The 14,992-nt window shown below is 48.6% G+C and overlaps 1 protein-coding gene across 1 annotated transcript; it reads right to left on the reverse strand.

Annotated features, from left to right (window-relative positions):
* Window positions 1–11,815: 11,815 nt before the first annotated feature.
* On the reverse strand, window positions 11,816–13,954 carry POU4F1 (POU class 4 homeobox 1). The gene is made up of 2 exons (XM_063393537.1): window positions 13,721–13,954; window positions 11,816–12,865 (listed from the first exon to the last, which is right to left on the reverse strand). The coding sequence occupies exons 1-2, from the start codon at window positions 13,841–13,843 to the stop codon at window positions 11,816–11,818; spliced, it is 1,173 nt and encodes a 390-aa protein (XP_063249607.1). The 5' UTR covers window positions 13,844–13,954.
* Between the last annotated feature and the right edge of the window lie 1,038 nt (window positions 13,955–14,992).

Consider the following 14,992-nt stretch of genomic DNA (forward strand, 5'->3'; position numbering starts at 1 on the left):
GGGGGGAGGGGGGGAGGGTTGTGTTGGGGATTTTGTTGTGAGATTGGGGGTTTTTTTCCCCTTCCCAGTGGAAAACATGTTGAGGGTTCAGCATTCCTGTGAAAATCTGTCCACGGATCCAAATCGCCTCTGAAATTAGGTTGGGCTGTAGCCTGCAGTGCCTCGATAGCGGAATTTTTACCACGCTGAACCAGCCCTCTCCCTCCTTTTCCCCTCTCTCTCTCCTTGCCCCCTCCCGCCTCGCCACCCTACAGGTGTGTGTACCCAAAGAGAGTTCCCCGGTCTGAGCGCTGCCAGCCGGCAGGGAGCGAGCCGTGTGCTGGAAAGCCTGCGTGAGCTGGGCGAAAGCGGTGTTATTCTTGCTTCATTTCTTCAGCGCTTTGGAGCGTTACTTTTACTTGCTAATCACGAAGGGGCGCTTAAATAATTGAGAGTACGTTTAAGCATAAAGCAGTCAGTTTCTAATCTTTTCAGGGGAAAAGGGACTAATCTGCACCTGCTGTGAGAGCCCTTTTTTTATTTATTCTGTATATTACTTCCACTCCAAGCTGGACCTGATGGCTCCAATTACAGTTGAGCCCTGCAGAATCCATACCCTCCCTTTCACAGCCTTTTTCTCTCCTCTTCTCTGCAGCAATAAACTTTTCCTTGGCAGAGAAGAGGAAACGGGGTGATCTTAACAGACATCATTTAGCAGAGATTACAATTTATTTATTTTTAAGAGAAGCTCTTCAGAATTCCCAAGCTCTCCAAATTTGCCTTCTTTCTATTGCCTCTACTATTTCATATGCATATTTGTAGAAAAGAGAAGCACACACTGGCTGTCACGGTGGTCTGGATTGTTTTGGTTTTTGTTTTTTTTTTTTTAACAGGGGGTGGTTTGAGAGGAGTGTTTTAAAGTAGATTTACTCCTATTAAGCATTTGGGAAGAAATTGTTTAATAAGCCTTTCCTGTACTGCTTGTTTTCCCTGCCGTGTTTTTACATTGGGTAGAGGCATCTCAGAGTATTGCCAAAGTTAATTCCAGATTTTTATCTCTCTAACGTACTTAGGATACAAAAAGGGAAAAAAAAAAAAGTCAAATTAAAGTGAGTCCTCCTGTCTTGCCTTCTCCCAGCAAATAACTTGCAGCACCTAATAAATCCAGATGGAGTTCCTCATATAGCTCGGTGCAGAAATAATTATTGTCCTGGCTTGTTTCATGTCAGAGGCCTCTTTGGCTCATCTGTCATGAAACCAATTTCACTTTATTTACATCCATTTGCTAGTTTAATTACTGTGCTGATGAATAGCCTGAAGGAATTAAGTTACGAGTCTTTGGAAACCTAAAACGACAGATATATGGGTTACCTTCTAAATAGAGGAAGAAAATGAGGGGTGGTGTATGCACCAAAATTTAAAGGTAATAAGAGACCCTTTGCTAGGTGGAAATGCAGAATCAACTGACACTCACCCCATGCATTTGCCTTTCTCTTCATGTAAAGTATTGCTTTGAAAGGCACTTCTATTTTTGCAGGTTTAATACAATCTGTATTACAGCAAAGGTTCTGCGAGATGGGTGCCAGATTTAGATCTAAACACAGCTGCACTCATTATTTTTGCAGCCACAGAAAGAGGAAAAATGTTAGAAAATAAGTTGAAAGTAAGCCTTAAAGACTGACTTCAACATAATCTATGCACTCTACCATATAATATATATCAATAGAGTTACTATCCTATGTCTGCAATTGCAGAAATGGTCTCAAGCGCCTCTTCCCTCTAACTTGCCTCTCTATGATGCTCTGTACCAACAGAGGGAATTTCAACTAGCTAGGGAATCTTGTGCTTTTTACATAAATCTGCAAAACAACAGAGCTTGTTAACATCCTTGTGTTAGCTGTAGCCTGCATGCTTTCGTCTTCTTCGGGTGTTTTTCCATCATTTGCATCACACACATGCGTGTCACTTGACCTGGAGATCAGGGGTAGGGAACCTGCCCCATCCACCCGCACGGTCCCTGCTGCAGGATCCTGGCACGCTGGAACCATCCTGCCCCCACCCCTCCTCTGCCACTCAGTAACTTTCCTGAGCCGTTTTCCTGAGTTGCTGCTTTTATAATAATCTAGAATGTCAAAACTTTATGCAGGTACCTGAACGATAGGTCAGTCTCTTTAATGCTCTGTCTCGGTCATCGTGAAAGGAAAAAAAAAATTTAAATAACCCCGTGGCCTCGGAATTAGGTCGGGAGTATCAATTGCCGGGGCTGTGCCCCAAAGCGTCACCTACGGACTGGCAAACGAGGTCCAGGAGGAGCCCTTGTGAGCATGTTCATTCTAACCCTGAAGACAAAGACCCCCCAAAACCCTGTCTTCCAAAGGAAGAGTAGAAACCAGACCTGGGAGCCCGTGCATCTTCTCGGGCGCTGAGCCTAAAAGGCACAATTTTGTGTGGGCACGCTTTGAGGGCTGCATGAAAAATTCACATACACAAGAGCACCACTCTCCTACACAGACCGCTTCTTCTGCTTCGCCCGGTAATTTTGCAGATCCAGTCCTTTTGTGGATCTCACGTGGGACAAACCTTCCTTGAAGAAATGATGTGAGGCAATAGGCACTAGGGCAGATATAAAAGTGGTGAGGATGGCCAGAGCTCTGGCTGCCTGCGGGGGAGACGATGCTTGATTCGCTAGAAAAAGCCTTCTTCTCAGACACACCCTCCGCAAGGAGATGGCTGAAGGGGCGGACAGAGACCCCCTTTGTCACAGAAGTTGAGCAGCACTTTAAAATCAAATCCTTTGCCGGGGGAAACGGGAACGCATTCCCCCTTCCTGCCTCAAATATCGCTATCCACTAACCCAAGCTGGTTACACCGAGGCTATAAAAGAGTAGATCAAAAGAGAATTACAGCTGCCTATTCGAAGTACTCCGGGTCTTTATATCTGAGAGAAATGAAAGGAGAAAGTGTACAGCAACACAGGGTGGGGTATGAAAAGCTCCCTTCCCCCGCTGCCCGCCTCTCCCCTCTTCTCTCTCCCCCTTTGATTAATAGATCCATGTGGCTAACGGCCTGACATATGGTGTGCGAAGCAGCTTGAGATGGTACCTCGGGCATACCCTACGGCTATTAACATATTACAGGCTTCTGTGCAGCCACAGACGGACAGAGGGAGAGTCGGGCAGACCGACAGCCTCCCCTCGCCCCGCGGAGCTCTCCGTGGTGCTGAAGCGCCGCCGCCCCGCTCCGCCTGCGCGCAGCCCGCCCGCCGCCGCTCCGCCGGGCTAGAGTTCAAAACGCAGGCGTGCACGCCCAGCTGGGTTTGAAAGTCCTGCGCCGCTTTCAAACGAAGAGGAGGAAAGCAACATTGGCATTACTCCTTGTACACAGGATTTCTCTCTCAATTTTTTTTTTTTTTAATAATAAAAGATGGTGCTATGTATGTAACTCCTTTACCACAGAGTACACAAAAAATTGCCTTCTGTGGAATCCGGCCGCATATACAGTGCAGTGCCAACTTGCAGTGCAGAAAAGACTTTCCTGCCAGTGATCCAAAAGTTAGGGAACTCGCCCCTAATGCACTTGGCGGTATTGGAGAGAGGCTATTCCCAGCTGCGGTGTTTGGAAGGAGGAATTATATTAGACAAAATAGTGGCTTAGAATGCAGCAAAACCTGAGGTTTATTTAATGCATTTCATGGGTTCTGACAGAAACATACATCAGCCCCTGCACTTTGCCTTGTAGTCTCCTGTATGTAGCTGCCCCGTCTCTTTTTAACTTTGTTCTGGCTGTTTTGTTGGGAAATAAATGCTAACACCAGATTAAATGTTTCAGGTAGCTTCATCTTCTGATTTCAGTAAAACAGTGTTAATAAGGAGCTTTGATGTTGTTTTACTTTCAGACTGTATGCCTTAAGGCAGAAAAGCGCATAAAGGTACCTGGGAAAGTAAATTGCCAGAAGCGAAGAGCACCCCCCTCTTCAAAATCCTGTAAGTACTCCTCTCTCTAACATCAAATCGACCCTATGCAGAGCAGCGCTAGCTGTTTGGAGATTTCCTGGCTTTCACAAATATCTCTTCTTTCAATGCACACACGGCGACGTGTGCCCCTGTGTTTATGTGTGGGCACATTTCAATATAAGCAGTTGCTAATAAATCTGAAGATTGTGGGGGGAAATACGGAAGGGTCATTGCCATAGCTGCTTTTCTATTGTAATTGTTTTCTTTTTCCCTAATAAGAATACGAAATCCCCTGGGGTAAAGCCTCCTAGAGATTTTCGGTGGGAAGTAAAGCCGATGCAACGTGAGTAGAGAACTGTAGAGCTCCATCACGCTAAAGCAGCCCGGAATAAAAGTTTTTTATCCTGTATGTGTATTTGGGGCTCTCTTAGCTATTTCACCAGTAGCCTCCTCTATTCTTTCGGGAGCCCATCACATCAGCATCGCAGATTCCTCACACACAATCAATACATTTTGCATAACGCGAGTCTCCCTCTCACGCTCTCTTCTCTTGCTCCCTCTCTATTCTGCTTTGCCTCTCGTCGGTGGCCGGGGTTTCTACACGGGGCTTTTCTTTTAAGAAATTAGTGCCGACGATAGTCTCAAAAGCAAAACCTGCTTGCTCGCGTCAGAAATTTCGCTGGAGCCCACCACAGCAACCTTTCAAGCATGCAGTTCGGTTTCAGACAGACACAGCTTGTCTCTCTCCAGTCTCTCCTCTCCCCCCTCCCCTTCTATTCCTCTTACAGCAGTGCTTTAATAAAGTCACATAAGTGATTGAAATTAACATAAATCATTATTAGTTATTAGGATTTGCTCTAAATTACTCTGTGAATATAACACCAAACCCCATCTGCCACTCCTGCTCTAGCAGCAATAGATTGCAGATAAAATAAATGTCCTTACCCCATTAGAATGTTCCTGTCTCTGTAGCCAAAAGCCAAACAAAAGCAATAAATACAGAGCTTTTTTCTCTCCACTATTCAGCTGTGACTGTTTTCATCAGCTCTTCCTCTAGAAAAGCTCAATAGCTGCCTGAAAATATTGCATTTTATATCACCAAAGGGCGATTAATATTGCATTAACTGTATTTAACATTTTTTAAGCGCGAGTAATCTGAAATGAGTAAGTTTCTGTTACTAAATACAGGAGATGTCAGAGCTGGTGAAAACAGCTTAAAATATCTGTATAAACAGATTATTTGTTTCATACTTTGTATTTTTATAATGTTATGGTATAGTGTGCTCTGTTTGAAGTAGAAGAAGCCATGCTAATGGTCTGTTTAAAGTATTCTGACACTGTCTGGAGACATCCAAGTCTCTGCCTTCATTAAATGTTTATTGTCAACACTTCAGTGAAAAAAAAGTCTTGTGTAAGTGAATTTCCACTGCTGGATGCTGTCAACACTTTGTTTTATTCTGATCCGCGTGTACAAAAGTTTGTATACATTATGCTGAAGTGAAGAGAGGCAGAGATTTAGTGAGCTATAATTAGTTACCAAACAAACTTTTGTTAGTAATTCGGCTTATATAATGACCATAATCAAGGGCTAAGTTATGTATATGGGCGCCTCGTCTCCTTTCCGCACAGCCCGTTAAAAGATGTGTTCATGTTGACATGCTATCTTCTTGTCAAGGAACACCCTTTTAAAAATAAAGTAAAAAGGCAACAACAACAACAACAACAACAAAAAAATCAAACCAAAAGCATACACACAGATCTTAAATCTTTAAGCTTTGCCTCATAATTTTAAATTTCTTTCTTCCACGCGGACAAGGGATGAAAAGCCCTCTCCGCACGCCGGTATTTGCAGCATGAGCTGTGTCTGCTCCTGCTGGACCCGGGCTCGGGGCGGTCTGTGCCCGCACCGGGACCCGCCCCGCGATACAGCCGGTGCGAGGGGCACGGTCGGTCGGCATTCTCACCCGAGGAGGCACTTCGGAGTCTTTTATGGCTCGCTTGTGGAAATCAGTGAGAACTTACAATTTATCTTCAACGTACCAGGGCCGAGTGCCTCTTAAAAAATTATTATTTTTTATATAAAGCCTTTGAAATAGTTTAAATACAGCCTTTAGAGTGATTAACGTCTTAAGACATTATTTTTTAAAGTAATTTCCCCTACCCCCCGACTGCCTGATAAATTTTAATTTTATATTAAAACAAAAAGAAGCGTTTAACCACTTTTGCCCCAGAGTTAGAAATGCTTTGGTACACTTAGGTAAGTAGGCTGAAGGAGTTAAAAAGCAGTTCAAAGGAGGACGCCTGCTTTCCCAGAGGGGCTGTGACTCCAATTTGGGAAGCAGATTTTGCATGTACGGCTGTCCCTGGACGACCAGCCACGGCGAGCTCCCGAGCAGGGCTCGGCTGGCGACACGGCCATAAATCCGCAGCCGTGCGGAGACCGGGCTGCCTGGCCCCCTCTGCCCGCGGGAACACCGCGCAGAGTCCGCCTCAAAGTTGCATCTTAAACCAGCGGGCGGAAAGGCTCTCGGCGGGGGAGGCGAGCATCCCGCGGCGCCTCCGCAGCCCGCGGAGCGGGGGGCGCGGTGGGGGCCCCGCACCGCCCGCCTCTGCCATCGGCGCTGCCGAAGAGGAGGCGGAAAGTGCGCGCCTGTGCCCGTGGGCGCTGCCTGCCCTGCCCGGCCCTGCCCGCCCCCAGCCGCTGCCCGTCCGCCCGCCGGCCCTCCGGTGCAGCTACGGCTGCTTCTTCAAAGATTTATGCGTGACATCTTATTTTAAATTAACTTTTCAGCCCTGGGTTTCATTCATCCATCCACGCACCCACCCACCCGCCGCCCGCCTATCTATCTTGATACTGTGCGAGGAGACTTGCTTGCAGTTTTACCACCTCGGTCTCATCTCTGGGACCTATATATTCAGTTGACCTATATATTCATTCACTGCTTTTCTCCCAAACCGAGCCTCCTTCAGGTGCGAAGGGGTTGCAAAGGAGGAAAAAGAAAAAGCTTTCCAAAAGCGGAAGGGGGAAGGAAGTGAAAGGGGGGGGCGGGGGAAGGGGAGGGGGGGGAAGCGTCGTGCAGCACGCCTCCCATCAAGCTGTCTTGACAACAATTACTAAAGTTTTTAATTAGCCTCTTGTTATAATTCATTTTATTAATTTTCCAAATCTCAGCCCATGAATTATTAACGGCGGCCCCGTAATTGTGTTTGCGGCGGCGCACGTGATGGCGGCGGCCCCGCCGCTCTCCCCGCGCGGTGCCCAGCGCGCCCCGGCCGCCGAGCGGGCCCGCGCCCCGCCATTTCATCAACTCTTAAATAACATAATTACCCGTAATCACACCCTCGCCTGGCAGGTGGAAACAGGTTCCCAAGCGGATTAGAATTCTGCTGCTGATCTTTTTAAAAATCAATTAGGCTTGCCTCCGCTTTGGAATCAGCAGGTAAATATAATAAAGCTTAAAAAAAATAATAAAAAAATAGCGCCGGGTGAAAAGCGAGATATAAATAACTGGAGGGATTTAAAATCGTTTGGGAAATGCCAGAATAACACAGTGCACCACCGGCGCTATCAAGCTTTATGCGCTCGAGTCCGTCAGAGTTAAAATAATTATCTTTCGACAAATCTATTTCTCTTCGGAGGAAAGGGGGAACACAGGGAGTCGGGGAGGGAGGCACATAAACCATAAAGTCAGTGCTGTAGGACACTTCATTCTCCTTCTGGGGAGCCTTTTTACTTGTTGAACCAGGACCGAATTAGTCTTAATAACACAGGAGAGTAAAAATCAATATGACCGTGGCAGTGGGTGTCTGTTACTCACTTATGATGGCCTAATCTAAGTTGAAAGCAAGCGGAGAGCAAGTGCTAGGCAGAAATTCCGGGAGCCAAGCCGCGTCTAGCAGACTTAGGGACTGGAAAATCACACTATGAAAGCGGCGAGATACCTCGGTTGAGGGGAGAAAGGCCATTCAGGGGATGAGAGCACCGAAACGTCCATGGGCAAGGGGCACAGGCTGGAGCGCAGGAGCCGCCAGAGCCGCCACCCGGCAGCGGCCCCGGCCCCTGGCACATGGGGAGTGGGGGAATACCTGTGTCCTGTGGTCACAAATGGCTCTGATCCACGCGAGAAGCTGCGTACCGGTGGGGAATAAATGCAAACACGTTCTGCCTCTTCGCCTTTTATCTTACTTTTTTCCTGGGATGCAAAAGTTTTAACGGTCCTTAGGTTAAACCTTATAAACTAACTTTCTTTCTCTCTTTCTCTCTTCCTTCCTTTTTTCTTTCGATATTTTTAATGAGGCATTTATTAAAAAGGCCTCACGAGAATTTTGTGGTTTTATGGACTATTCAGATTCATCTGACAGAAAGCAGGACGTTTTGGTTTTGCACAGTTTCCTACCATGAAAAATAGGAAACTCTGCAAAGCTTTTATTTTCACCATCTGTTTTATTAACATACTTTTTTTCTTTGTACTCGGTAAGGATTGTATTTATTACAAAACAAACTCCTCAGCTTTTCAATACATACATCGGTCATTACTGAATGATACAAATGTGGTATCGCTTTCAACATTTCAATCATTTGGGGCAGATGAAAAAGTAAACCAAACATTCGTAATTATTTTTATTTGTTCATTCCTGACTCTCCAAAAAATGATATCCGGTAATACTTTTCTATAAAATAATATTTTTACAAATGCATTTATTAAAAATTCTGATGACATTTCAAGTTAATAACAACAGAAACAAGTCAATTTCCGGTGGACGAGATCTATGGTTTTCTTTAAAAATACCTTTAGTGCTTATTTTTTAACATCAACAGTTGTTTAAAATCACAGCTTTTTTGAACGTATTATTCTTTTCTGAACATCACGTGTCTTGGTTCACAGATTTACCGGCAAAATTAAAAAGATTTGGCTAAAATATGTCTACAGAAGAAATAATCCCAGCTATTAAGTAACTTTTTACATTTGGCATCTGATCTAGTCACAGGTCATCAGAAAATAGAAAGAGGTTCTTTGATCACTTGAAGCAGTAGGTGGCATCCTATACGTTCCTAATGAACAATTGCATCCACAACATAAGGAGAGATCAGTTTAGGATTCTCATATTTATTAACCCAAAATAAAAATAAAGTATCTTGTTACATAATTAAGTGCAATTAGGCCAGTCAGAACAACATATAAACCTGAAACCACCCAAGCTTTTCTTCTTTATACATATTTTGTAGGTGCATAATCCTTTCCAGCACACTGAAAAGAAATACTTCAGAAGTCCTTCTTAAAATTTTACTTTGATTTATATTCTGCAGTTATAGAATAAACTTCAAGAAACACACGCAGCTAATATATAGTTAATTTTATTCAGAGCACCGATTTTCACATAAGAGCTATCTCAAAGTAATGATTTCTGGATTTAGCAGAAAAATACATCTCTTACTATTTTCTTTTTGGTAGAATTAGTCTTATCGTCTAACGGCCATACCTTGAATTTACCAGCCGTGGAATTTTTTTTTTTTTTAAATGCACCCAATAATGGTAATAATAACTATTCTGGGTTTATGTTTGTTTTATTTGTAAGTATGCTGGGACACATCTCCCTGTTGTATTTTGGCGTACAGAAATATTTCTGATAGAAATTAAAGTAATAAGGACACAACCAAGGAGAAAGCTCAGCAAACATACATGGACAGGTAGATTATTCAGTGAGACATATCAGGATCCACACGTGGTTGCAGTTTGTAACCTTTTTTGTTGTTGTTGTTTTGTGCATTAAAGAAAATATTTACAATCGTATTTCTTTTTTTTTTCCCTCTTTTTTTTTCTTTTTTTTTTTTTTTCCTCTTTTAAATCTAAATACAAGAACGTGACAAGAACGTTTGTGTTTTCGGTGAAAACAGGCAGTTAAACTGTGAAATTACACCATCCACAAAAGATTCTACCAGAAGCTAGTCTATTTAGTGCTCAGTTTCAAAATGCATAGAATGTTTGCGCTGCAAACAATGATACACAAAATAATAATAGTAATAATATTAATAATAAAATAAATAGATAAATAAATAGATAAATAAATAAATAATATCGAGACTTTATCACGGATCTATCCATGCCTTTTCCCCCCTCTTTTCTTTTGTTTTCTTTTGTTTTCTTTTGTTTTCTTTTCCTTTTCTTTGCTTTTTTTTCCTTTTTTTTTTTTCCTTTTTATTTTTTTTCCAGGTCGTGTCATGCATAATTTCAATCTATTGATTGTTTTGATTTAATAGGAATGCTGTTTTCTTTGCAGAAATTATTTTCTTTTTTTCTTTTTTTTTTTTTTTTTTTTTTTTATTTGAAAGCCTCAGCAGTCTCTCGGCAAGAGACAGAGCCAGAGACGGCTTCTGCACGACGCTCCCCTTTTTACCTAACAAGCCCTGATAATTTTGTTTGTTTTCAATCCGCGAGACATGTAACGCACCTTGACGATTATTAGCAATACCAGCATCGTTTTTACAGAATAACATTATAGCTTCCAATCCAGGAGACTGTGATAGTGCAAATTGAACCCCACACACCCCTTCCGAAACCCTTCCTGCACATAACGTTTATGATTTACAATAAACGACTTTTAAGCCCAAGTGGTTTCCTGTCGTGTGTTTGTTCCCAACACGCACACCCCTCAGAAACAAATGTCATTTCAAACCCGTCACCGGTGACTTCTTTTGCCTACCGGGTGCAATAACCTCCAGCCCTTGGAGGAAACCAAGGGAGGACTTTAACCTAAATCCAGCAGATTTGGTGGGGATGCCGGGGGGCATGCGGTTGGGAGCAGTGGGGAGGGAGGGAGGAGAAAGAACATAGTTAACCACGAGCCCTAATGAGTCTGAACACAATCTTTTGGAGAGCATCCCCGCTCTGGCAGGTTTGGCATCTGCCTCCAGATGCATCTCTGCAGAGAGAGGGATCTGTCTTTGGACACAGCTGGAAAAGCAAACCACGCAGGCGAGGGAGGAGAGACAAAGGGGTTATGGAGTAACTTTTTTTCCCCTTGTTATCCTTGAGCTAGCTAGAATTATTGAGACAACAACGGAGAGGAAAAGGACTGCTCCCTAGCCTCGGGGGGCTGCTGCCCCGCTCCCGGCCCTTGCCCCGCTCTCACTGTTCCCCCGGCACAGACAAGATCCATCGCCAAAGCCTCGCGCAAAAACGCGTTCGAGGGAAAATTAAAAGCAACAGGAAAAAAAAAAAAAAAAGCCCCAAAGAAAAATAAAGATCAAAACAAACAAACAAAAAACCCAAACCCAAGCCCACCAAAGAAAAAGTTCCCCCGCACCGAACCACCGCTGTCCTCATTCATTACTCAGCCAGGGAAAAGAAAGAAAAGCAGAAAGTAATGAAAAGAGACCCAAACCAAACGTAGCATCATCATCACCGACAGTTTCGCCTTCCGGGTTTGTTGGTCGGTTTTGTTTTCCTTCGGAAAGTTGTGACTCAGGTTTCTCGGTTTGTGGCAGTTGCTGTCACGGTATTTATTGGTGTGTGTCTGTGTGTGTTTACGCTTTAAGTTGCTCTTTCTCCCGCTTTCTGTCGGGGGGTGGGGGGGGCAGAGAAGGGAGAGAGCCGCAGGAGTGACCCCCCTGGGCTTCTAGAGCGTTTTTACCTCCTCTCTCGTCCTTCTTCTCGTTGGTGTCCCGGTGTCTTTTTTGTTTTAATAATTGATAGCGCACCCCCCCAACACGCACGCCCCCCCCTCTCCCCGAGTAGTTCGCGTTTAATTTCTACATCGTCCCTTGGTCCCCAGGAGCCTCCCACGGCGTCTCAGGCGACGGTGGCGGTGCGTGGGCGTCCCCCGCGGCCCCGGCCCGGCCCCCCCGGTGCCCCCGGTGCCAGGGCCGCCCCTCCCGCCCGCCCCTAATAGGTGGCGGAAAATTTCATCCGTTTCTGCTTCTGTCTCTGGTTGCAAAACCAAACCCGCACCACGTTCTTTTTGAGGTCCAATTTCTCGGCGATGGCAGCGATCTTCTCGGAGGAGGGCCGGGGCTGGACGGCGAAGTACGCCTCCAGCGAGCGCTTCTCCGGGGCGGCGATGGAAGTCCGCTTGCGCTTCTTCTCGCCCCCATTGAAGAGCTCGGGCTTGTTCATTTTTTCCCTCTGGGCGCCCTCGGCCTCCTCCAGCCAGGCCTGCAGGATGGGCTTGAGGGCGATCATGTTGTTGTGGGACAGGGTGAGGGACTCGAAGCGGCAGATGGTGCTCTGGCTGAGGGAGCCCACGCCCGGGATCTTCAGGTTGGCCAGCGCCGAGCCCACGTCGGCCTGGGTCACCCCCAGCTTGATGCGGCGCTGCTTGAAGCGCTCGGCGAAGGCCTCCAGCTCTCGCGGGTCCGTGTCCGAGTCGCAGATGGAGGCCAGGCCAGCCGCCCCCACCACCGCCGCCGCCGAGGCCACCTGCCCCGCGGCGCCGTGGTGCGCGGCCACCAGCCCCGGGTGCGGCAGCCCCGACGGCATGTTCATGGCGGCCGGGTGCGAGAGGTGGCCCAGGCCGTGCATGTGCGAGTGCGGGTGGGCCGAAGTGGAGATGAGGCCGCCGCCCCCGCCGCTGCCGCCGCCGCCCCCGCCGCCGCCGGCCCCGCCGCCGCCGCCGCCGCCCGCCCCGTCGTGGCCGCCGCCGCCTCCGCCTCCGCCGCCGCCTCCGCCGGGCATGAGCGCCAGGGAGGGGGAGGTGATGTGGTCGAGGAGGTCGCCGGGCTCCAGCGCCTGGTGATGGTGGTGGTGGTGGTGGTGGTGATGCGCCAGGGGCACGGTGGAGGTGGAGGTGCAGGGCACGCTGTTCATGGTGTGGTACGTGGCGTCGGGCTTGAACGGGTGGCTCTTGCCCTGAGAGACGGCGATGTCGACGGCGGCCAGAGCCTCGGCCCGCGCCAGCAGGGTCTCATCGAGGCTGGCGAAGATATTGCTCTGCAGCTGCAGGAGACACAAAACAGAGCGGGGTGCGGGGAGAGGAAGGCGAGGGGGCAGAGAGAGGGCAAAGTGCGGAGGGGGAAGGGGACCGGCGGGGGACGGCGCGGGGTTTGCGGGGGCGCCGTGGAAAAGAAGGGGGAAAGTCGAGGGACGGGAGAGAGGTGGACAAAGTTGGGGTGCCGGCCGGGGAGCCGGCGGTAGGGTCAGCGTGTAAGGGAATACGGGATCGGGGAGAAGAGGCAAGAGATTGAGGGAAGTGTGGTATAGCAGGCGACAGCCCGGGGAAGTGAGGGGAAACAGGGGGATGGGGTAGAATAATGGGGGGATGGGAGGGAGACGAAGCGAGAAGAGGGAGCAAAACAGGAAAAGAAGCAAAGAGCAGAAAGATAAGGAGGCAGGGGGGAATCGGGAAAGGAGAGAAGGAAGGAATGAAGGGAACGGATAAATTAATAAATTAGAAGGGGGGGAAATGGGACGAAAGGAGAAGAGAAAGGAGGAGAAGAAATGGATCTGTAACTCTCAGCTGGGGAATTGTGTCAAACACAAGAGCACATAAAACGCATTCCTTTTCAGAGGCCGAGTCATAAAAATTAATACAGTAATACAGAAAGTGGATGAAGTCGGAGACTCGTGTGAACACCGCTTTCAAAAAAGATCACAGGCGCTCAGATGATTGCAGAGGAAGACATGAAAAAAACATTAAGCGCCGCTTGTCAAAATGTGCCTCGCAGCGGTTTTTTTATTAATGCACATACACATACATGCAGTATACAGAAAAGAGAGAGAGAGAAAGAAAGAAAAGTGTGTGCGTGTAAGGGAGAGAAAGAAAGAAGAGAGCTGCAGCTGCCTGTCCCTTACCGGTGGAGTTGGTAGACATGCTCTTCTTATTGCTTCCGAGCTGGAGTGTAGAGAGGGGTATTTGTGCTCAGGTAGGGTGGGATGCATGGCAAAATGAGGCTGTTTGCTGTTCATGGACATCATCTTGAAGGCTTGGCATGTAAATCCACAAACACTCCTAAAGTCGGGGCAAAAGTGCTCTCCAGGCTCTCTCCTCCCGCCGGGGGAAGCCGCTGACAGCGGCGGGTGGCGGTGTCGGAGCCGGCGGTGGCGGCGGTGCCGCAGCGGACCCTGCCCCCGCCGCCGCCGCTGCCGCGGTGGCCGAGGCTGGGCTGGGTAGGCGAGCGGGCGGCAAGGCTCCCTCCGGCCCCCGCCGTCTCCCTCGCTCCCTCCCTCACTCAGTTCTCTGCCTGCCGCTGCCCGGCGCCGGGCGCGCTGCGCTGCGCTCTGCCCGCACCTGAGCCCCGCATCCCGTGGCTACCGCCGGGCGGGCTCTCGCGAGAGCGCGGCGGCTCCGGCTTTGACAGACATCAGCTGTCTCCCCCCCTTCCTCCTCCTCCTCCTTTTCCTCCTCCTCCTCCTCCTCCTTCTCCTCCTTTTCCTCCCGCCGCCCCCGGTCTTTGCCTCCCCGCGCCTTGTTGCATCTCCCGCAGCCCTCGCCCGTCTCGCCGGGGCGGCGGCGGCGGGGCCACTCTTATAGCGAGCGGCCCCGAGCACCGGGCGGCTGCGGCACCTGTGGCTGCCACACGTGCGCGCTGCGCGGCCGCCAGCGCGGCCCGGGGCGCCCCGACGGGGCGGGGATGGGCGGGGTGCGGGGCTGGGCGCCCCTTCGCTGCCCTCGGAGCGGTGCAGGGACCCGGCCCGGCCCTCGGCACTGAAGCACAAAGGTGCGCTGCCCCTCCGCGTCAGCGGAGCTCTGCCAAAAAGAGGGGCGTCCTCCGGTCTCTTCGCGCTCCTGCCGCGAATTGTACACCGGATCCTGGAGAAGACCGGCTGCGGCACACATTTGTTTGAACCACTCAGAGGCTATTGTTTTCCCTGTAATTTAATTTCCCCCCACCCCGTATAGTTTTATTGCACGTATCGCTGTGCCAGGCGCCGCGGGGGGACAGCCGCTGAGCCCACGCGGGGGCGTGTGTGTGCGTGTGCGCTCTGCGCGGACAGCGTGCGGAGGTGAGACTGCATCTCCTCCTGCTGCCCAGCCCCAACTCCTGCTCCCTGGGAAAGGCCAAGTTTGCACTGACGTGCTTGAAGCAGAAAACAATCACAGTCTTTCTTTCTTTCTTTCTTTCT

Source organism: Prinia subflava, chromosome 3 (genome assembly GCF_021018805.1).
Source record: "Prinia subflava isolate CZ2003 ecotype Zambia chromosome 3, Cam_Psub_1.2, whole genome shotgun sequence".
NCBI lineage: Eukaryota > Metazoa > Chordata > Aves > Passeriformes > Cisticolidae > Prinia > Prinia subflava.